Source organism: Myotis lucifugus, unplaced genomic scaffold, assembly GCF_000147115.1.
Source record: "Myotis lucifugus unplaced genomic scaffold, Myoluc2.0 scaffold_36, whole genome shotgun sequence".
NCBI lineage: Eukaryota > Metazoa > Chordata > Mammalia > Chiroptera > Vespertilionidae > Myotis > Myotis lucifugus.
Window position 1 is genome coordinate 3,394,107 of NW_005871084.1, and position 24,899 is coordinate 3,419,005.

General features: G+C 37.8%; 1 protein-coding gene across 1 annotated transcript; it reads right to left on the minus strand.

The window, feature by feature from the left end:
• Positions 1-783: 783 nt before the first annotated feature.
• LMAN1 (lectin, mannose binding 1) lies at positions 784-22,168 on the minus strand. The gene is made up of 13 exons (XM_014454456.2): positions 21,900-22,168; positions 18,683-18,837; positions 18,492-18,599; positions 17,283-17,344; positions 15,718-15,817; positions 13,350-13,473; positions 11,725-11,783; positions 11,174-11,306; positions 9,611-9,801; positions 9,402-9,472; positions 3,081-3,234; positions 1,098-1,219; positions 784-820 (listed from the first exon to the last, which is right to left on the minus strand). Exons 1-13 carry the CDS (start codon positions 22,135-22,137, stop codon positions 784-786), a joined length of 1,554 nt encoding a protein of 517 aa, XP_014309942.1. The 5' UTR covers positions 22,138-22,168.
• Between the last annotated feature and the right edge of the window lie 2,731 nt (positions 22,169-24,899).

A 24,899-nucleotide genomic window follows, 5' to 3' on the forward strand; every position in this document is an offset into this window, starting at 1 on the left:
TCAAATCACAAATACAAATGCAAACGTTTTCATGATACTGAACTGACACTATTAGAATAAAGACATTCAAGCATATGAGTGATCATGAAATGAACACATTACCAGGCAAAATACCCATAAAAACTATTATCAGAGGAATGCATTCACCTAATTTTTTTTTTTTTAGGCAAAGAGCAGCTCTTAATTTCCCAAAAAATTTCCTTTAAAGGTGAAATATATAATTGATAATCAGAGGGAAAAATATTTCAATAATCATTATGCAGACTATTATCCAGATCTTAATGCTCTCAGACAACATATTCTTTGATTTCAGAGGGAGTAGTATTAGATTACAGGATTGTGGGGACTGGGTCTTAGAGGAGAAAATTCTGACTTTTAAAAAAGACTGTTACAAAATAATCATGATGAGGAGCTCTTAGACCTCATATTTGGAGGGGCAGGAGGGAAGTGTGTTTATATTAAATAAAGAAACCTCCAACATCTGAGACTTGGGGGTATCTTTCATATCTGGGGGTTGTCCCATTTTCTATTACTTTTCCTCTTATTTATCAATATTCTGTTCAGCTGTATTCTACTGCACAGAAATTCAGAGAAATTTAAATAGATTTTATGTACTATGCACAAATTTACATGTGGCTGTCTTTGCGGTTCATTCTTACTGCAAATCATGGAACAAAAAATGGCGACCAGCAGGAAGGTAGGGAGGGAGAGAGTGTGAGAGCGCAAGGAAGTGATAGAGGAGTGTGTGGACGTGTGTGGTGTGTATGTATGAGCTAGGGACAGTTAGATTCTGCAGGTGGCAGCTGCTTCTTGCTGAGTCCTAAGGAAAGAGAAAGAAAAAACAAAAAATTTCTATACACTTTACTTTGGAAAGAAATAGGACTGCTTAAAATTAAAATATACAATATCTTTTGATGTATAAAATACATTAAGTATACATTCTGTACATGCATTCCCAGGTGAACTGAAACAGACTATAAATATTTGTTTTGTATAAACCTAATTTAAAGATATTGAAAGTTCTAGTATATGAACATGAAAAACTTCATTATTTCAAATTAAACACAAAAATGTTGGGTCCAATTTTAGAGACTTACCTATACATGATATAACCAATGAATAGCACCGATTGTATCACTACGAATATAACGAAGTGAACCGTAGATAAACATGATGGAAATGGTGGCAGTTCTGGGCATTTTGGTCTTTCATTTGATGGCTATAAGGCAAAGAACTCTCTATTATAATTAGTCAAGTTAGTATTTTAGAAAAAGAAATGTGAAATCTTTATAAAACTCATGGTCTACTGTGTAAACTCAAGTATTTTCAATTATTCATCCTATAAATATATTCCATCCCTTAACTTTCACCACCAAACTTTCTGAAAGAGTAGTTGACACTGGATGGCCTTCACCTTTCACGGTCCAGTCACTAACTCACTGCCATCTCCCATGTTCATCATGTGACAATAATTTTAGTGTCCTTGAAGGTCACAGACCAGGCACTCCCAGCTGTCGCTTGCTGTACTGGAGGAATTCTTAATAGCATCACCTTCAACAGGGTAACCATGTAATTGTCTGAACTAGAACACTTGAGAGCATTCAGCACCACTCTCAAAAGTGCTCTGGTTCAGACAATCACATGGCTACTCTTCCAATGAATTGCTGACAAATCTAATGGCTTTTTGCAGTTCTCAAGCATGTGACATTACTAGTTAGTATTTTGAAAAATGTTTTTTCCCACCCTGGCCAGGTAGCTCAGTTGTTCAGAGCATTGACCCAATATGCCAAGGTTGCAGGGTTGATTCCCAGTCAGGGGCATATACAAAAAGCAACCAATGAGTGCATAGATCAGTGGAAAGATAGATCCATGTTTCTCTCCCCTCCCCACCCCCTGTAAAATTAATAAAATAAAAAAGGAAGAATGTTTCTTTTCCTATTTCCTTGAGTATTCCTTCTATTATAAGGAGATAACTGAATATCAGAGACAAAGATTCCCTCAAGGTATGCAGACAGAATGGCTTCTAAGATTATTTGTTTTCAATATGCTTACACGTATGGGACAAGTTCTTCAGTACGTATATATAATACCCACAGCGTCAACTTGGTCCTTTCAACAAAGGCTCAAGTGGGGGGAAAATAATCTCAAACAAAATTAAGGAAATTGATAATAATGCTTAGGCTGAGAGGTAGCGATCAATAAGAAAACTACTAAGCCACATTTGGAAAACTGAAGGGGAAGAGGCAAATGCTACCAGCATTTGTGAATTTTATAAGGGCTTTTAAAGCCAATAATTAAGAAAAAAAAAGTACTAGGGATCTGTCTTCAATATTGTCTCTTATGCATCTTATATTTCAAAAAAATGTTAGCTGTTTTTAATATTTATTGTCAATCTCCAAAAATGTAGGGGGCTTACACTATAAAAAGTACCCAATAAACAAAAACGAAAACAAACAAAAAAGATTTAAAAATGAAACAAGACAGGAAAAGTAGCTGAAAAAAAGAAGAATCTTGCTTAGAGAAAGCTGCTATCAGCTTTAGATCTGCACTTCCTTAACACCCGAAAGACAAATCTGGGTTACCTGGCACAGTCGGTCTGTCTAACATAAGAGTTTGTCAAGAGAGACATTTATCTTTTCAAAGTTGTTGAGAGATATCATTACTGAAAACAAGAACTTTTTAAAAAGAAAACTTACAGAAAAGAACCTAAAAAAAAGTCCGAGATTATGATAGTTTCACTAATTGGAATAGCAATCAATTTTAAAAAATTCTATTCCATACACTATGGAAGCATGATGTAGAACTTACAGACATATGGAAAAATTCCACCGAATATGGGGGGGGTAGATTAATAATAATAATAATAATAATAATAATAAATAAAATAAATAAATAAATAACAATACAAGAATAAACTGTTTTGAGTACTCACAATGGTAAAACTACTTTTGCCCACCCCTGTATTATAAAAGAATATGAACTAAAAAGTGAAAATAGCTTCAGTAGAATATAACAGAATATGTGTTCTTCCTTTCCTAAAGAAGGCTGGTCATTATGAAGCTAGAAAGAAGAGAGCTCACCGCGTTCCGCAGCACTAGGGACTCTATGTCCCGCTTCACTACGTGAAGGTGCTCTTTGATGTCATTGAAGTGCTGGGTGGCCTCATAAACGCCCCCTGCAGACCCAGGATGCTGGATGTTGCTGACTAGCCTGACGGTGTCACTCATGGAATTCCTGGAATAGAAAATCCCTTTAGACAATGGAATCACTGGAAAGATGACTTTTTTCCATCACAGATTTTCAAATGATTAGATACACTTCCAAGCTCAATATTTCAGATAATAAAAAAACAGAAAGAGAACATAAATATTTTGGAAAACAGAATTATTTCCAACATTGGAAAATAATTTATAAAACTGTAACTTAACATTATGCCTTTATCTTTTACTAAAGGTCATCAAATCACATAGAGAATAACACTAAATAATTTGTGTTAAAACCAGTATTATAAATGGGTATTATATAACATAATGAATTCAAATCTTCCTAGATGTTAATGTTGGGCAGTAAAGAATTAACCCTGCACACTCCAAAGGTTTTCAGGACTGGCCCTTGACCAACCCCTGGGAGGTAACCTCTAAGCCCCTGGAATATCCTTCATGATAAGAGTGTTTTTGTCTACCTGGGGCCTTGGACCCCACCACAGAGTTTATGCTAAGCATGTGATTTGCCTGGAGCCTTAGGTGCTATATGAGTTTGACCTCTAGGGGGACTGCAGATTGAGTAGTTAAGGTCAGTCACATGGGTGCTTCATGCCTAAGTGACATCTAATACAAATTCCAGACCCCAAGGCTCGGGCGAGCTTCCTCACTGAACATGTCACAGGTCACTCCTCAGGGGAACAAGCACTGTGCATGGGACTCCACTGGGCACGGAAATAACTGAAAGCTTGTATCTAGTTTCTCCAACTTCATCCTACTTACCTTTTTCCTTTGATTTTATTCTATCCTTTTGTTGTTATAAAACAGAACTGTGAGTATAGCAGCTTTTCTGAGTTCTGTGTACTTCTAGCAAATCACAGAACCTAGGGATGGTCCTGGGACCCCTAAGTCAGATGTAATTCTGTCTATTCCCCTAGCAATTCTATCAGATAGCCCCGATATACAAATCTACTGCCTCAACTAGAACTCAACTGAAGAGGCATCTGTTTCAAATATGAAGAAAAAATTGGTTGATTAGCATACTGAGCAATGGTGTGGTAGTCTTCAATGTGTCATCTTTTTGAAGGGTAATTTTGACTTTATACAACATTTCACCTTACACACACTGACTTCAGAATATAATCTCCATGTAAAATGTGATTCCACTATTCAGATGCAAGATCAAGACGACCACTGAGAGCTTCAGTGGTGGGCTGGGTCATAGGGCTTGAGGAGAGTGGTGAGTATCTTGAATGAGATGTGATGACCAAGAGTGAAGAAAGATTGCTAAGCAGCTTAAGTATTATATTACAGGGATAGGCTGAAGGTACAGAAGAGGATAATTAAGAGCAGTCCAGAAGAATATGTGAACATGTTGTGAAAAGTCTAGCACAGTAGCTAGAATGCAATAGGTACACAATAAATGAGGTAAACATGAAATGCTAAATGCTGTCTACTCACCAAAAAGAGCACTTAATACCTTCAATTCAACATTTAAAATATATAACCAATTAACAAAGGACACAAGCTACCACATACAAATGGCAAAGCTCAAAAAACATTTGTAACTCTTTCCACTGAAAAGGCCTAGAAGCAATGACAATCCAGTAGCAATAAGCACTTGACTGCCTATAAACAACATTGCCAGGGCTCCAAAGAAAAATGCCTTTTGCCATTTCTCTTTCCAGAAATGTACAAGAGAAACCTGGAAAGACTTACACTGGAAAGGAGGGAAGCTACCAAAGACCAATGGGGCTGTGCTGAAAGGACACTGAAGCTAACTTCAAGGGGGCACTAGTGGCCAAAGATGGGACAATTTGAACATTATTTACAAAGATTAGTGGCTCAAAACAGCAAAATATGTTAAAATCCATGAGTTGAAAAAAAAAATCATCACCCCTCACTACCTCATCACTTAACCTTAGAGATTGCCAGGGAACTGACTCATTATCCTGAAAAAATGGTAAGGAGAAAGAATCAAGTATTTATTCCGCCTTTCCGGAACTAGCTTAGGATAACAAGTGATGGGGGAAATTCTTCTTTTTAAATGGAGAGGAAATTTTAGAATGGGAATGTCACCCTTCCTCAACCTCTGATGAAATGATGGATTCAGGTGAGGGCCATCACCAGCTACTAAAACTTAGACTAGTTGATAAGGCATTTTATCATGAATGGCTCGGGCTGACAACATCAGGTTATTAATAACTGTTGAAAGTGGATAATACGGTTGAAAATTTCTATAAGGCTTTATATGGTAGAAAGAACATTTAAAAATGAAGAGATAATGAGAATTAATTCAGACTATATTCATATTGTGATCTTTTATCATTCAGAGCCTTTTTGTTTTCTCTTTTTGTATACTGAAGGGGATTGAACTCCATGTTTCTGCTAAAGCTGTAATTCTATGATTCCTTAAGAAAATGAAAATCCATAAAGACACAAACCACATTGAACATAAAAGGCAGATATTTTCTATCTCTTTAATTTTTTTTCTAAAACTTAATTCTGAAGAAAAAGCTCTACAGGACAAATTCAGAAATTTGAGTTCAGTTTTTACACTAACTTATTGTATACATGACATTTGGTCTCAGTAAGTGGAAGTTTACAAGGACTGTTAACTACCCTAAGTAAGTGCTTTCATGGACAATACGAACAGATGGCTAGGATTTACTAAGCACTAACTGAATCTTAAGATGTTCTTAGCATTACTGTTCAGTAAGGTAAGCAAAGCACTAAAAGAATATCTAGAGTGTGCTACCATCCACATAAGAAGAAAACCTAAGAAAACACACATGTGCAGAAGAAGTACAGGAAGAGCAAACAAGAAATTAATTGGATGGGTCACCAACAAGGGTGGGTGTGAAAGGGCTGAAAAGAAGGAAGAATAGGGCAGGGGTAGTAGTGATGAAGAGGGAATGATACGTCAATGAATATATATCTTTTTGGCTCTTAGAACCATAGTATTCATTAACCATTCATATACCCAAAATATAAACAATTAAAATCAACCAGATGTAGGAGCAATACAACTACTAACAAAAAGCCTATCTGTATTATAAACAAACTAGAGGCTCAGTGCATGAATTTTGGGAGCGGGGGAAGGAGGGGGTCCTTCAGCCTAGCCTGCACCCTCTCGCAGTCCAGGAGCCCTTGGGGGATGTCTGACTGCCACAGGGATGTCCGACTGCCACTGCAACTGCACTCGCCAGCCTTGAGCTCAGCTTCCCCTGTGGGAGTGCACTGACCACCAGGGAGCAGCTCCTGCATTGAGCGTCTGCCCCCTCATGGTCAGTGCATGTCATAGCAACCGTCATTCGCTGTTCAGACGATTTGCATATTGGCCCTTTATTATATAGGATATCATAAACATACTGAAGAGAGTGGGGAAGAAGAGAATTAAACTAGATATTATAAGGCTAGAGGCAAAAGAAACTTCATATAAATCCATCAGTAAATGTGTTTCTCACACAGATATGTGTTAATTTGAAACCACTTATGTGCCCACTAAAATTAAATCAATTAAGTAAATATATTATAGATACTAAGAATCAAATTTCTCCCTGTCGGAGAAAGAATGTTCAAATAGGAAAAGGAGATAGGCTAAAATCAACCCTGTACTATTCATTCTAGTCCAGTCCAGTCCAACTAGAATCCTAAGTATTCACATAATCCCATGGTTTTTTAATATAAATGTTGATTGATGGATACAAAAATAGAGAAATGTGTACATGTGTGGATTAGTATATGTTCACCTACTCCCTGAGAGGGCCTAGAATCAATGGCATTCCAGTAGTAATGAGCACACATAGTGCCCAGATCTTGGTTTCTAAAAATACCTTTCTCCAATAAAACGAACCAGGTCTCAATGGAGAAGTGGTTGATTCTAGAGCTGGAGCAGAGAAAATACAAGATGTGCCTGAAACAGAGTGTGGTATCAGAAAGTAAAGAGATGCATAAAAAATGATGGGGGCTTGTTGAAAGAACACAAAAGACAACATGGAGAGGCTTCTAATGACCAGAGCTGGGACAATTTGAATAACAAAATAAATAATGATGGTATTGGATTATAACCCTTAGAATAAATATTCATGAGTCCATACTGATATAAATAATTGATTAAATAAATAAATGGGGGAGGAGGAATAGCTAGTCCATACAGAATTCCAATAAATAAATGCAGAAGAAATGATGGAAATAGAAAAATCAGCATTTGGTAAATACCACATATTTGTTTCAGGCAAGACATCAATGACACTAAAATCAATGAGCAAAAGTTTAAAGTGAAACAGGACATTTATAGTCTCAAAGTATCTCTCCTACAATATTTATTAACCACCAAGGGAAAGGTAGTAACTTTAATGAAGATAAACTGGGAAGAAACCATCATAAGCAAGTGATCACAGCCAACATTATCAGTGATAAGACATTCGGATATCATGAACATGATACACTGTTGTATTCTTGTAAAAAAATGCAGAACCTCCACCCAATCATGAGTAAATACCAATAAACCCAAATTGAAGAACAATAAACCAAATAACTGATCAATGCTCTTGGAATTTGTATGGTCATGAAAGACAAAAATGAATTATTTGAGACTGCAGAAGTCTAAACAAAAATAACTAAATGCCACGTGAGATCCTGGAACAGAAAAAGGTATTAGCCCTGGCTGGTTTGGCTCAGTGGATAGAGCGTCAGCCTGCGGACTCAAGGGTCCCGGGTTCGATTCTGGTCAAGGGCATGTACCTTGGTTGCGGGCATATCCCCAGTAGGGGGTGTGCAGGAGGCAGCTGATCGATGTTTCTCTCTCTTCGATGTATCTAACTCTCTATCCCTCTCCCTTTAAAAAATCAATAAAATATATATATTTTTAAAAATAAAAGAAAAAGGCATTAGTGAAAAACTGGTGAAATCTGATTAAGATCATTAGTTAATAGTACTGTACCAATGTTAGTTTCTTGGTTCAGATCATTGTACTACCTTTATCTAAGATGTTACCATTAGGGGAAGATGGGGGGGATATATGGAAACTACTATTTTTGAAACTTCTGAAGTCTAAAATTAGCTTAAAATAAAGATTTTAAAAAATTTTACATGAATCAGTCTATTTCTAAAACTATTTAACTATTCATTCAGCATCGTATATATTTTAATCTTGCGTTTACAACTTCAAGATTTTTTTAAATGCAAAACAGTACAACTGAAAGAAATAAAAATTTGCTGTTAAAGTTGGGTTGTCTTTAATGTCTAGGTATTTGATACTTTCACCTTCTATTCAACCTAATCCTGTTTAATTTTCTAATCCTAAAGAACTCATCTTGACATTCTTGTCTGTCAAGGGTTGTACTGGTTGGGGCAGTGCTCTAAAGTATTAGCTTATGAAACATGACATTTTGGCTGTTTCTCTGCTCCTGAAATTGAAAGCTGTTAATTATCTGTATAAGTGGATCCTTTTTAGAAACTTATCATTCATTGTAATAAGGACACAGTATCTCTTCTCTGCTCCAACTCTTTGTCCAGTCTCTCTTAGGATACAAGATGGAATAAAAAAGAGGTAGTCACACATAGCATATTTCCTTCAAAATTCTTTCATTCCAGTGTAAGTTCTTGCATCAGGTATGCTTGTACTTCAGTCCTACAATGGTATGCATGCTTACTGCCCTAGTATTTTCCAAAGGGTTGTTATATACACTGAGTGGCCAGATTATTATGACTGGCCAGATTATTATGACTACCCCATCAGTACAATGAAGTGAATTAGTTATGCAAATAATAATAAAATCTTGAGAGTATTTGCTTAGGAAGTTTTCAATATTCAGTATTTTTGGAGGTGTCAATGAAGTACTGATGGGGTTGTCATAATAATCTGGCCACTCAGTGTACTACCCATATTCTTTTTATGTACGACTATGTCTGCCTTGTGTCAAGTAACTAGGACAAACCTAATTTTTTAAAGATGCTATAGCATTTTCTTCTTATCTAGCTTAGAACAATTAAAAAAATTTAGATGTGTTTGTAGTTTCTAAATGTCAAAAGTTCCTGTATTTTACATTAACTTTAGTACTTATAAAATGAATCTAGAATGTGATTCTTACCCTCATGCAGGAACCTTAAACAATAATGTGCCTGAATATTTAGAATAGTCACAAATTTAGGATAAAAATAGCACCTAACACTAAGACGTTATTGTTGTATACTTACTTCATTTCATTTACGTGTCGCAGAATTTCATGCTGAGTGTTCACAATGGTATCCAGTTCTTGCTGAGAGACCTGGAGGAAAAACAAAATATGAGCTGCCAGCTCAATAATCCACATTCTATAGGAACACAGAGCACAGTAGCCTTTCTTTTCTACCTCTTCTCCATCAGGCCAACTAACTAGGGCATATCTGCGTATTTCAAAGCTCACCTGTCCATGATGCCCTGGGATTCCTGCTCCTCTTTTAGAGATCTCCTCCGTCAAGGAAGAGACGTATTTTCTCTGTTCATCAAGAATCATATCTAACTGTCGGTTCAACTGCTTGATTTCAAGATGAATACGATTCTGTCCTTCAAAGACTTGTCTCAGCTCACGATCTCCTACACTCTCAAATATTTCATCTGCTAAAATGGAAATTACAAATTAAAATTAGTAATTTGTTACTAATCACTTAAGAATCACTTATGCACACATAGTTTTCAAGATACGGTAAGTGACCAAGGTATCAATATATATTAAAATTAGAACATCACCAACACGGTATAATCTCCCCAATAGTGAATATGCAGATAATTTCCATCATGATTAAATTACTGTTTGTTTTTGTCATGTCTGGTGGTTGAACATTTATTGTAAATTCAGTCTGACTTTTTTCACCTAAAAATCATTTTCTCTTTCAAATGTACTGTGAGATTCTATTTATAAGAATGGGCAGAACTAATTTATGTTAATAAAATCAGAATAGCGGTTACCTCTATGGAGGGGGTTTGACTTGAAAGAGACATGAGGGAACTTTCTGGGTGATATTCTGTGTACTGATCTGGTGATGGTGAAATGGGTATTCATATCTTGTCAAAATTCATCAAACTATACTCTTAAAATTTGTGCATGTTATTAGTGTAAAAGATTAAGGAATGGAGGGAAAAAGACCTGATTTTCCTTTTATACCTGACCATACTGAAAAGTTTCATCCACACGTTACAATAAGCTTCAAGATATGCTCACTAAACACGTGATACTTAAAACAAATCCGAGAAAAGAGTAAAATTTATATCTTATTTTTAACTTAAGTGTGAATCGTACTGTTGGTCACTTAAGAATCACATACTACAAACAGTTCAATTGTGCTGAAGGGGAACAATTCAGATAGCAAAAGTTAGCAAATAAGATAAAGTCACTCTATTTGGCCTTGCTATGTCTTATTTTTGTTATGTAGCACACTTAGGTTCTTAATTACAGTGGCTTAGACAAGTATTTTAAAATTTTCAACCTTTAAAGTCCAGAATTGTTGCGTAGGAAGGAGAAGAGAGCTAGATAATCATTTCACACTACTCTCCCAATAGTTCAGTTTTCAAGTATTACCTCTGTATAAATAAGGTAATTGTGTGTCACTAAAAGGCAAGAAATCAACTTTAGCCAATTTCCTTCAACAAATATTGAGTTTCAACTACTTAGTCAGCATGGTTGCTTTTTAGGTTTAGGGAACACAGCAGTAAAAACAACGCCCCTGTCCTCATGGGGCTTACACTGCACTGGGTCACTGCTTATCTATGGCACCGCTGGAGTCCTTACCGCCAACTGCACTACACCACTGTGACTGGTGAAAGCATCAATCTCCAAGCCCTTTAAAGACTGAAGACTTGCTCATAGATTATTTCCGGAAATGACTTGGCAGGTGCCAGATAAGAGAGGATGAGATGAATGAAAGTGTTCAGGACACACACGGGCCACCACCAATGCTGCAGTCCTGAGGACAGCTTCGCTCCAACTCACCAGGTTGCCCTTGAAGGTCAGGGTGGCCCTTCTGAAATTCCTCTTTTTTTTTATCCAGTTCTTGTTGAAAGTGCTCAAATTCCTCCTGATATTTTTCTTTTTCTTTTTCTGAAATTTCTTTATCTGGTGTAGGCTTTTTTGGAGTTTAAAGAACAAATCATTAAAAAAAAATTAAGAAAACAATTAACCTCAATATATGTCCTTTTCTCATTGTAACTACTCCACCACTAGTTGAAAGGTTAACATGAAAATGTTCTACTAATAATTCCAACCAAAAATACTAACAGCCAATCCCATTCATCGAGCTTGTCAGAAGTACATTGCTTTATTTAGTGCTTACAGATGTCCCGAGATAGCCAATACAAACACCTGTTTACCAGTGAAGAAATGCAAAGTAACTCGCAGAAGGTCAGATGGCAGTAATTGGCAGAAATAAGAGGCAAACCTAAGTCAGTCTCCCCAGGTTTTCAGGTTACAATTTTCTCTTTAATCTGGCTGCCTATCTAGGTTTAACCTGAAAATAAATTTTTTGAAAACCTGTTTATACTTACTGGCTCTTTCCCAGGCTCAGTCAGTTGGAAAGTCAGAAAAGAAAGGACATCATGGTCATCTATAAATTAAAAAAAAATGGGAAAAAGTTCCATAATAGGTTATTTTTATGGTTGTAAATCTGTACATAGTTAATTGCTTTAAAAAATAATCAGTAAGGGAAATAAAAATTAGCTCTAATTTGGTAAATGCAATGGTGCTGTGAGCTTAGACAAAAATTCATCAGAAAGATTTACATTAGAAATAAGTGAAATTCACTCTCTTCAGTCCTAAACTAGAACATTTAGCAGTGTTTAAAATAAAACAGGTGTTTAATAGATGTCTGATAGGGGAATGAACAAACAAATGAAGGGTCAAATCAAGCCCAAACTCCTAACCCTGGCACCAACATCCTACCATATTGTCCCATAAACCTTCATGGACTATATGTCCCGGCCAAGTAAGACAAAATCCTGTCCTACACATATTTCCTGTACCTGTCTGTTTCTACCTACCTGTCTTATAGCACTTACCATTTCGTGCTTTACTTTCTAGTGATAAACCTGACACTGCTTCCTGGTTTATAGGGAGTATCCTGATTTATCCATGTTGTCCTGACATTACTAAGAGCATCTCCTTTTACTCTCAAAGCATCACAATTTAGATAATATGATTCCTCTAAAACAGCATGCATAATTGTTTCCCTCACACAACAGATATTAACAATTTTATTTTATATAAAAATATAATTAATTTTAAGCTGAAAACAGGGACCTAGCAGATCAAACCTCCTAAGACTGAATAAAATGCCAATCCTGGCTAGTCACATCCACAAAGCAAGAGCAATTAATTCCAACTGTGCAGCAATCTTGAAGCTTTCTGCCACGATTATGGAGATCTAGATATGCAGCCAGATTAAAGAGAAAACTGTAATAGTACAATGTAGGTTAGGTAACTTTAGGAGCAGTCATGCAATGAAATAGAGCCCTGGACTCAGAGGAGTCAGAATCCAAACCAAGTCCTGCCTGGATCTGACCGTTACTGGCCATGTGATCTTTAGAAAGTCCTTTAATTCAAGATTTGGCAAACTCATCTAAAATCAGGTAAAAATCTATCGTCTTTCTCTCCCTCCCTGTGTTGCTGTAAGGAACAATTTATATATTTGAAAATAATAAAAATATTGTATAATGTACCATATAAACCAGATGGTATTAATGTCAAATGGTAAGTTCATTTATGATCACACATGGAAAAAAAAGGTAAATATATCTTGTTTAACATTTAGTCCTCAATAATATTTCCTCAGGATACCAAATTCATGTAAATGTGTAGTGACACCTCGCAGTATCCTAAAACATTTGGTAATTAACCTTTATAGCTTCAACTTTAAATGTCTCCTTCACTATGAAACGGCACCCGCACCGATGCTCTAACATCAGTGTATGTAGCCCCAGCCAACTGTATTCCTGCAGAATCTAAGTAGAGAATAAGCAGTCCCAAGAGACCAAAAGACTGGCCCTGTTGGCTATGGGAAGCTTACACCTAGTCTTAAAGGTTAAAAGTAAACAAGTCTACACATCTCTAAAATATAGTATTCCCAACAAAACTCAATTCACAACCTTTTAATGTTAAAGATGGCAAGATTTACCTGCAAGACCTCCAGTTGCAGCAGATATTCCAAAATGTCCTTGTGCAGGGATAATCATATTTTCCACTTTGGCACAAAATTCATAATCATTTTTATCTGGTGTGAAGCCATTATTGATCATTACCTAGAGAGACATACAGTAGCTACAGCTTTTAAACAGACATTCAGACATTGTAAAAGGGATTTCAAGTAGTCAATTTATGTCTAGTATTAGTTGATCTTTATATTTGGTCTAATAACCAACAGTCAAAAAGCTATCAGCTTTCTCTCACTATTATAAAGGGTAATCCCTATCTACTAAAAAACCTCACTTATTTTTGGTAATTATTTCACTTAAGAAAATGGCTTTTGCCCTACTATGTGTCAAAGGCTTACAGAGACAAATGTGATAATTTCCCATGAAAATCTTTCTAAAATAGAATATGGTTCACCTTTTTTTAAGAATTCGTAGGGAACCATGATTTCTTTGAATGGTTCACACAAAAGGGAGATCAGACTTGTTCTGAAACCCCAGGGAGAGAGCTAAAAAGAATAGGTTGAATTTACAACTTTTACCATAGCTAGTTGAAAATGAAATAGATTACCTTATTAACAAATAGTGAGCTCTTCATTAAATTAGGAAGGTAACTGGACTATCATTTGGTTAGCAGAAAAACAGAAGTGACAGAAGTCATACTGACAAAAATGGTGGAAAATGAAAACACTAAAAAGACACTGTTTTTGAAGTAATGACACGAGATGTCTTAAAAGAATCCTAGGATTCTAAGCACAGGAATCAACCTGACACATGAGTACTCTTCTCGTGACCCCAATCAAGCAGTAGTCAGCCTTCTCAAAACCCTTGGGCTCCAGGAACACCATCACCAGCCCCATCCAAATAAGGGTCACTGAGGTTAAGAGTGGAGGCATTATATAGAATTTTATTAAAAAATATATATTTTTTATTGATTTCAGAGAGGAAGGGAGAGGGAGAGAGACAGAAACATCAATGATGGGAATCATTGATCGGTTGCCTCCTGCACACCCCGTACTGGAATCAAACCCGGGACCCTTCAGTCCGCAGGCCGACGCGCTATCCACTGAGCCAAACCAGTTAGGGCAGCATTATATAGAACTTGACCTTTCATATTGACAAGCATCTTGCCAAAAAATTTGGAAAGAATATTGTAACATTTTCCCTGGGTGACCTAATCTTTACCACCACTGACAGAACTTTGCAAAATTAGGCCTTCCTACTTCCCCTCAAACAGAAACAAGTGGCCACTCTTGGCTAGTACTACTTTTGTACAAATTCAGGAACTATCTCTGACTCCACAACTGCATTCTTCCTTCCACCCCAAGCAAACTAGTACTAAGTGCTATAGTCTCTACCTCCTAATCACTCTTCTTAATTCAGACCACAAGCACAGTCTTACAGTTAAGAGGCTGCTGGGTTCAAATCAGTTCTGCTACTTATTTGGTATGACATTGTCCAAATTTCTTAAAACCTCCCATATTCAACTTCCCCATGTAACTGGTGGTGCCCATCCCATAGGGCTGTTAGAAAGAATGAGAAACTGCATGTAAAGTATCAAGTACAGGGCATGGCCCATTAAAAGTCAGTGAGTCTAAATGATTGTATCTTTTGCTCCTTTCACAAATACCATAATAAGAACACTGCTGCCTAAGTCTTCTTCCTAAATTGCAAATCTAATTATTTCACTTTCCTTCTTAAAACTCTTTAAATCAAGCATGTCAACAAGGCATGCTTGCTTTAAACTGCTCCTTATGCTATAAACAATACAAGACCTGAAGAACTTGTTTAAGCTACACTCTTGATCCATTAAGGCAGCGGTCACCAATCTTTCAGACCTCACGGATCACCAGTGGTTCGTGGACCACCAGTTGGTGAGCACTGACCCAAAGGTTTCCTTAAATCAGCGGTCGCCAACCTTTCGGACTTCACGGACCACAAATGGTCCTTGGACCACCTGTTGGCGACCGCTGCTTTAAGGGGTATCTGTGTTGTAGCATTCACCACACAGCATAGTAATGCACACAAGTGTCTCCTGCATTAGACTACAAGCTCTTTGGAGAAAATGATCTTTGCCTTACTTATATTTGTATCCTGATGGCTTGGATATGCATATAATGTGTGGCACATAATAGGATGCTTAGATATTTACTGACTAAATAAAAACCTAGAGGCCAGGTTTTATAACACATGACCACTTACATCAAGCTTTGAAACCACTTCTGTTTTCTCATATTAATGAGAAACACGAACAATACTCAAATTTAAATGCAGTTAATTTATATCAAAGATTGAAAATTAAAAGTCATATAAGAATACTGTTCATTTGATTATCACTAAACACATGGTACTTACTGTCAATGTTTTCTGGTAATATATAATCTTTGCCCGGACAGGATAGGGTTTATTACGAAAATCCCTCTGGCAACTTGCTAAAGCTTGATTAGCACCATCACTATAATATGAGGGAAAGGAAAACAAAAAGAAACATAAGCTTTTTAATATTTAAAAACTCATATTTAAAATGATTCATATCTAGAAAGATTAAAATAGTATCAAGTTAAGATAAAGTCTTTGGGTAACATGAGGAGCCACTATTAGCATGTGCTGATAGTGAGGGCAAAGCGACACTACTCTTCGATGTGAGATTGGGGTGAAGTCCTTCACTCTAGTGCAGAATCAGAATCACAAGAAGGTCTGGCACCTTTATTTAAATATCTCCACAGGCCCTACCAGTGTGGCTCAATGGTTGAGCGTCAACCTATGACCCTGGAGATCAGGATTCGATTCCGGTGAGGGCACAAGCCTGAGTTCTGAGTTCGATCTATCTCCATTGGGGGGGGGGGGGGGGGGTACAGGAGGCAGACAATGATTCTCTCTCATCATTGATGTTTCTATCTCTCTCTCCCTCTCCCTTCCTCTCTGAAATCAATAAAAATACATATTTAAAAATTATAAATAGTTCCACAGGTATCTACCAGAGTAAAAAAAAACCACTAAGGTAGGAAACAGTAAACTGGAATGTGGATGAATAAATTTTCTCCAAGTTTTATTGACTGGCTAGAAGGTACTTCCTCCCACAACAAACATGTAGAATTAAAAAATGTAGGTACCTAATTCCCACACATTACAAATACACTAAATACTTAGAAGCTTTGTACCCCCCAAGAATCTTAAAATATACCAATTCTAAGGTGGAAGAAGGTGGCATAAATTTCTTAGTCATCAGGTTAGTCAAGGTTCCAAACCTTATTTTTGAAAGATCAAACATCTCAATAAAAACAAATAAACATGATAAATGGCATCACTGAGAGCCAAGAATATTTCATTAACTTTTAAAAGTATTATATAGCCCTGGCCAAATAGCTACAGCAAAGGAGGGGGACATCCGGCCCACAAAATCATTTGGTCTGGCCCTGCCAAGGCATTAGGGGTGAATTAAGTAAATGTTTGACCAATAATATAGCAGGCTAATTTTTAAGTTGGTAATTTTGTATGGCCCTCGAATGATGTTACAAATATCCAAAAGGCCCTTGCCAGCAAAAAGGTTCCCCACCATTGGCCTACAACATCATTCTGATACATCAAGGTTGGGGGTTTGGTCCCCGGTTAGAGCACATACAAGACCAACCAATGAATGCATGAATAAGTGGAACAACAAATCAACAACTGCTTCTCTCTCTCTCTCCCCCGCTTCCTTCCACTCTCTCTAAAAATGGAAAAAATATCCTGGGGTGAGGTTTAATAATAACAACAAAGAACCAAATTAAAATAAGACCTTTCCACCTAGTTACAAAATAAATCTCAAGAAAAAGAACAATCTTATTTCATCTGGAAAATGTTCATATTTGAAATAATATATTTATTAGGTTTCCAAAAAGAAGCTGAAATCAGGAATAATGTAAAAAACACATACTTACTTTTGATGGTCATAATGGATTTGTCCATTGTTGCCTACAATTACTATAGCAGGATTATTTTTCTAAAAATAAAAGAGAATATGTTTTAAAGCCCTTAGCCAAAGAATTCCAGATCATTCTAGATGTGTTATAAGGTTTCTTACATCTCTAATATTCTAGAACTGAAGTTTTTAAAATAATAGAAGAGATTTCTACATAATTTAGAACAAAATTAGTAAACTCTTACAATCATTCAAAAAGTGTCACTTAACACCCCAATAAAGACTGATGACGTATTTTCTCTTTGAATAATCAACCCAACATGTATTTGAGGACACACTGTGGGTATGGGACAAGTGTGGGATTTGTGGAAGCTAAAACAGGAGGACTAACATGGCTTCAGCATTCAAGGATTTATTAAAGTTCTCTCTTAAATTGCTAATAATGACTCCAGTAGAGAAACAACCAGCTAAAATGAAGATAATCAATTTTAAGGCTGCTCAAACACAAGTTAATGTTCCCAATTCATAAGTATATTTTGTTCTTAACTGTTTTAGGAGAGATCAGAGAAATTGGTTGATCAAAAAGAGTGATTAATACAGGAAGAGAAAAAAATACAGGAAGAGATATAAACTTGTGAGCTAGTAGTAGTAATGAACATGGGTATTTTCATGAAAAACAAACTATAGCACAGATGGTATGGCTCAGTGGTTGAGCAATGACCCATGAACCAGGAGGTCACAGTTCAATTCCCGGTCAGGGCACATGCCTGGGTTTTGGGTTCGATCTCCATTAGGGGGTGTGAAGGAGGCAGCCAACTGATGATTCTCTATGGTCAGTGATGTTTCTATCTCTGTCTCCCTCTCCCTGAAATCAATGAAAAACATTTTAAACAATGTTTAGTTAACTCTAAATACTAATGGTTTCACTGCCTACATCTAAATGACTCATGCTTATCCATCAAAATCACTGTGACATACAGGGTGTTAGGGAGGGGGGCATTGCAAAATTATCAGTTAGGGCTCCATTATGATCTCAAGTTGAAGCATGACAAATCAGGAACACATAGCTTTAAATGTATAAATTCCCAGCTACATAAAGACTAATCATCATACTTTGAGCAGTTCTCTACTATTAAGCCTACCAAAGTATTAAATAAGTTGTATTTCTCACAGCTTAACTATGAGCAGATATATTAAAGTGGGTTAACAGTCCTGACAACAAATATACCTTTCCATCATTGTCAAAAGAATCGAAGAATATTCCAACACCATTCCACATATCAGCTGATCCAAATACAGGACCCTCCAAGCCTTGATTTTCTGTATACCAAACTGCCTGTAAGTATGTAATAGGGAACATTTAGAGGCTGGTGGTATATGCATTTACATACATTTTCTAAGTTAAAGAAATTATCATACCAGGCCATCAGCTCCAATTCGACCTCTTCCAGTCACTCGAAATGTAACCTCAACTTCCCAGTTCTCAAAGGCTGCTTTTGCCTTTGTCCACACTGATCCTTTTTGGCTTTTTAAGGATGGTGCTATTCGAATTTGATCTGAACTTGGAATGGCATCTAGAACAAAAATCAGGGAAGAAAAACTTTAAGTTATAATTAGGTAAAACTCAATGAGTCATCACCAAACTGTTACATATACTTATAGAGATCTAATTTTAACTTAGTAAGCTGTACAATAATTTTGTTAGGAAAAAAATTTCATGTTGACAGTTTTAACTTTAAAATTTTAGGGCTTTCTGACACAGCTCCTCTTATCTTTTGAGTAGTGAACTATCTCTGGAAAAAAAAAATTAAAGCTGTAACCATACACTAAAAATGCAAGGGGCAGGAGGGAGGAAATTTTGGCTAAAGTCAAACCAAAAATGTGATTCTTATATTATTTTCAAATTCTTTTAAAAATTGCGATGTATTGTATCAGTTTACAAATGTTAGAAAGCTTAAACAGTGTGAAAAGAACATACCACTAGGAATGAAGAGACTTATTCCTAGTCTCATTTCAGCTGAATGACTTTGAGCAAATAATTCTCTTACCCTCTTGGGCTCACCATATGTTCACCTGTAAAATGAAGGGGCTGGGCTCAACCACTTCCATAAAACCCCCAAAAGCTATATGCAAAATTTTGTGCATATATACATTCTCCTAGGGAGAGGGTCAACTGAATTTCAAGTCAGTAAATAGTGCTTCAGCATCAGTAATTCTCAGAGAGAAGAGGTCCCCAAAATGGTGGTTCCCATTTCCAAGCTAGGTTCAAGTCCTAGCTCCACCACTTACTAGCTATTTATCATAGGCAAGTTTCCCAACAACCTCAGAGGTATATCTCAATAAATGTAGCTCTTCCTATTACTGGACTAAATCATTATTAAAGCAACTATCAGGCCTAATTTTTAACAATTCTAGCACACCCTCTCAGATATTAACGAGTTCTGACATCCATGCTGGGAAATAACTGTACCGTCTCTTTGTCAGCGTAGAGAACACTGACAAGTTGAGATACTTTAGTAACACCAGCCACTGTTTGTCACCATTACTTTCAAACATTTAAGGGATGGAGGCAGGCATCCTAGAAAGAGTTCTAGTCTGACACTAGCTATGCAACCTTTTTCAAGAAACAACCTTTCTGAACATCAGTTTTTGCATTTATAAAATAGACAACACCTGCCATGCTTACTAAGGATTAAATCGGAATGAAGGTGAAAGAGCTCTGAGAGCTCTTTATAAGGGGTTATAAATTGTTATCATTTTTTGCCCTTATGGACCCATGGATGTGTACTGACAGTACAAAAGGTCATTAGAGTTAAGGCGAAGAAACACCAAAAATTTGGTCCTAATTTGGGGATGAGTAAAGGGCCAGGTTTAAACTAAATTTAAAATGTTTCTTTTTTTTCAAAATTTTAAATAAATCTCAGAGCAAAATGAAAAGGTAAAATATAATCAATGGAGTAAAGAAAACAGTGAAACTATAAAAATCACAGTAATAATGAAAGCAAAGAATACCTATAGCAGTGATTCCCAGCGTCAACAGATAGAGGTGTCATGGCTAATACTAGTATACTAATCCCTTTATTTCAAATTCAGTCTAGCCATACGTTAATTCACCCCGATACATTATCTGACATTTCTGCAGTGAAGTTAGTTGGTTATAGGCTCTGTAAAGAAAGCTAAGGCAACTACTGTGAGTAGCTGATTAACACTGCTAATTAGCTTATTATGTGGCATAAGCATGAGGGAAGAGCCAGCAGGCAATGGAAGGATGCAGAAGTGAAAAGGGTGAACAAATTCATCACCACTACTGACAAATTCATCATCATTCCATAAAGAAAAACAAAAAAACTTCAAAACTTGTGTCTGGTACATCGGAATCATCTTTGTGTATTAAGAACATTACCTTGATAACCAATGCCCAGGAACATACCCTTGATGAATGGGCACATAATTAATGTCGTCTGAGTAACAAAATAATTGCACTCTACTTCAAATACTTAATAACTTGGTCATTATGTTAAATTGAAATTTATACCTTTTAATTATACATTAATTTCAGTGAAAAGGGGCCTTCCGAGAAGTGTGCTTCCTAGTCAATAATCGCTTTCTAGACATGGAACATTTTGTTCCAAATATTGGACAGCCTAAAATGATGTACACAAACCTTACATAAACGACTTAACTACATATAAAGACAGAATTCAAATGGCCAGAGGCAGCATGTCAAGTGCTGTGGCTGATTCCTTAGTCAGCAGTGACACATCAGCACTAAAGCACAGATTCGTTTCTTTCACACATGCAAATGCCCAGCAAGGCCAGCTCTCATCTACTAACAGGGCCAAACTCAGAGTGAATCAAACAACATGGAGCGCAGATCACTTTGATTTTTCCAAAAAACTTTTTTAAAAAAAGCTGTAGGCATAATAATGATAGAATCGAGTTCTGAAACAATATAAAAAAAAAATGTCCCTTGGTCTACTAAATAAAGGGACATGTGTGACTATTTAGTTACATAATGACTTAATACAAAGCCTTAAAGGAGAGATCAAAGGCCACACCAAGTCACTGAGAGTGGCAACCTCAAGGTCTCGTTCCAACAGGGTGCCAGAATGTCCCCACATAAAAACGTAAAAAGTTACCATAAAACCAAAATGTATCGTCTCTGGAACAAACTAGAGCATTAACCATTGCTAACACCAGGTTTTAAAAAAGCAACAGAAGCAGGGGAGGGCGGAGAAGCGGGAAAGGAGGCGGAGGGGCTGGTGATGAGTCTCAGGGTGGCACCGCCAGGGGTGGGATGCCCGACGTTTCCCCGGGGGACGTGGCGTCGGGGTGAAACGTGATGCCCAGAAGCGAGTGTAAGTGGCTGCTTAGGAGGGTAAGTAACAAAAGCCTCTCAGAACAAACGGAAAGAACCGACGAGATCAAGGAGAAGACCGGCGGAAGGCGGAAGGGGGGGACAGACTGGGGGGAGTTGGGGGGCAGGTGGAGGGACCTAGGGGCCCAGAGCCGACCTGCCGGAGGGGCTGCCTAGGGTCCCTTTCACCGCGCACGAGGTGTGCAGCTGAAAGGAGGCGAAGCGAAGGAGGCGCCAGGCGAGGAGGGACCCGGCCCCCCGCCCTCGGCCCCGGCTTACTCCCCGCGTGGGCCCAGAAAGGCACGGTCCCGTCGCTCTGCACCAGGTGCGGCCCCTTGAAGCTGTATTTGTACTCGAAACGGCGATGTGGCAGCGCGGCGGGGGTGCCCGCGGCACCGGCGGACCCGGGGTGGCCTCCCACGCCGTCACCCCGGACGAAGTGACTAAGCGACAGAAGCAGGGCGCAGAAGAGTGGCCGAACTCTGGCCTGAGGACCCCTTTGCCTGGATCCCGCCATCTTGGATTCTGGAAAGCAGAGGCTCGCGGCAGGGGGCGGGGCGCGGGAGCCGCGGTCGGCCAACAGGGCGCTTGCTGATTGGCGGAGCCCGAGGTGCCCCGAGGGCAAGGGTGAGCTCCGCCCCCGGCCTCCGCGGTCCAGGCGGCCGCTGGACCCGGAGCATCGGTGGGCGGGGCCACACCAAATGGGGCGGGGCCTGGAGGCGGATCGGTGCGCACGCTCCTCCTCCAATCCTGGGTGGGGAAAGATTGTCCACACTCTGCCCCTGTGACACAGGGAGCCCACTGTTGCAGGAGCCCACTCTGAACGCGTTAGAGGTGGAGTTTGGGAGCCTTAACACCTGGGGACTCACCACATCAACCCTCCATGGCTATAAGAAACCTTTACAGTGTTAGAAGGAAGGCATTCCTTTGGCTGTAATACCAATTGTTCAGTGTCTGGTTTTCATTAGGTGTTCTTTGCAGAAACAAGTCTTTACAGGAGCAAGGAAGGCATAGTCCCAGCCCACTGAGCTCCGCCAACCAGTGTTAGGGCATTTCAAACTGGGAACTAGCGATCCGCAGGGCTGGGGAGCCCTAGGATCTTTTTGTTGATGTCGAATCGGGGGTTCCTATGGATATGTCACTCAGCCTTTACCTCTCTCAAAATTTAATTCCAAGGGCTAAGAATGATGACCCAGGAAGCCAGAGGAGCCCCTACTTTAAGGATTTCCTTGAGCCCCTCTGGCAGGCCAGGTCTACCTATCTCCAGACTTCTGTTTTCTAAGATAAGACCCTGGTTCATTTAAGCCAGAATTTGTTACCTTCACTTCTGATACCAGAACTCACATGTATTGAGTGCTACTATATATCAGGCACTGTTCTGGGTGACAAACATGCATTCAGTCATTTAAGAGGAGATTAATCCAAGGTTTTCATTTAATATCAGGCATTGCTCTAGCTGTTTCATTTATTAGAAACAGTTCTTTTCCCCCAAACCACATGTCTATCTTCCCTAAAATAACATGTTGAACATCTTAAACGCTCTTCTTCAAGTTTTCAGCAATTACAAATCAGTGGTGAAACACAAAGGCTTTGGATTCAACTGGCTGGGGATGAATCCTGGTTTTCCCAGTGTGTGATCTTGCATGAGGCGTTTAACCTCTCTAACGCTTGGCTTTCACATCTAGGTAAGGGAGATTAATAACAGTACCCATGCCATTCCATTTTAGAAGGAATTCAGTGCCAGGTACCCAGTAATCTCCCAATAAACAGGAGCTATTCTAGTGACATTTATTCACTCTCCCACTGATAGCAAAGAGAAGACTGACTCAGCTCCCATGAAGTCAGTCACATTGTGGTTGCATACATTCCAACACACAGTCCATCTCTTATTTTCTTCTTAAGTTAAGAAAACACAGCCAGTGCAGTCATATTTGGACAGTGAACACTGAAGTATTAGTTTAAATTAACACAAACTGCCTAACTTCTTTTTGGTAAGTGGCAGATATTTTATAAATAGCCTGAGGGTCATCCCACAGATCTGGACAGATCAGAGCTAATACAATTAATTTGGTATGTTTTAATTGTATATATTACGGTAGTTAGTGTTAAAGAATTTGTCAATTATAATTAAATTTCCAATTTAATTTGTCATGTTTAACCTTTAGTCAATGAATAAAACATCTAGGTAAGAATTGCTTTGGATGAAATTTAGGTTAGAAAAGAGACGGGAGAATGATGCTATATTTGCACAGTATATATTGATATCTGTTGCCTATGTATTAACATGTTATGTGTGGGTTAAACTATCAAATAGTATTTGTCTTATACAGCCAGTGTATGTGAAGATAATCTTCTTGGTCCTGCTAAGTTTACATGGACTAATTGACCCCATTTCAACTTTTACTATATATATATATATATATATATATATATATATATATATATCTTAGTAAATGTAAAATTAGGGCTCACACTTGAGAGAGGATATGTTGCTTATTATAAATCAAAGCTGTTTAACTTTTCTTTGTATCTGAAAAGGTCAGCAATAATATGCCCCTTTACACCTCCATTGGTATAAAACATTGTCTTTCATTCATTTGACAAATTCAAGGCACAGTTAAGTGGAAAAGGAGAGGACAGTAAAAGTAGGCAGGAGAATAGAAAGCAAAAGAGGAGAGAAAGAAATGTTTGGAGAGGGAAGAGAAATGTTCTTATTTGAACTATGGTATCTGCACCATTTTGACCTCAGAATAAATATTTGTAGATATTGATTTCCCAATGTAGAATGACAACAGATCCATTAAAGGGAAGCTAAGCAAAACATTTAAACCAGGACTCAAAGCTAGATCTTAAAAAAAAAAAAAGGCATGTACACAGACAGGGAACAATCTCACATCTCCACTACATTAATGAAGAATTGAACCAGAGCTTTCAGGGGCTTTTAAAAATCCATTCTCTAGAGACAAAGTCTTTCGCATACATTTGGGGTGTTGGAGCATATTCAGTATGAAGCTCAAACAAATTTCAGTGACATGTGAGATAATAATAAAAATTTTTTGTCAGCTACTGACTAGCTCCGGAAGTAAAGGATTTTTCTATCTAATTGTTTCACAGTGTTTCAAGTTGTGACACCCATGGCAAGATGACATTAGAAAGAGCATTGTCAATAATGAACCTCCAGCAATGCAAATCTCCCACCAGACAAACAAATGCCTCAAACAATTTAGGTCAGAATTAGGGGTTTCTTCCTCTCCCCTCACAAAACAGCAAGCATATGGT

Excerpts from the sequence above, each read along its gene's own strand:
- LMAN1 (XM_014454456.2), bottom strand. The coding sequence starts at position 22,137 with ATGGCGGGATCCAGGCAAAGGGGTCCTCAGGCCAGAGTTCGGCCACTC. Across the intron at positions 18,838-21,899 it reads TTTCTGGGCCCACGCGGGGA|ATGCCATTCCAAGTTCAGAT; the intron begins GTAAGCCGGGGC and ends TTTTTGTTCTAG. Across the intron at positions 3,235-9,401 it reads CGACACGTAAATGAAATGAA|GAATTCCATGAGTGACACCG; the intron begins GTAAGTATACAA and ends TTTCTATTCCAG.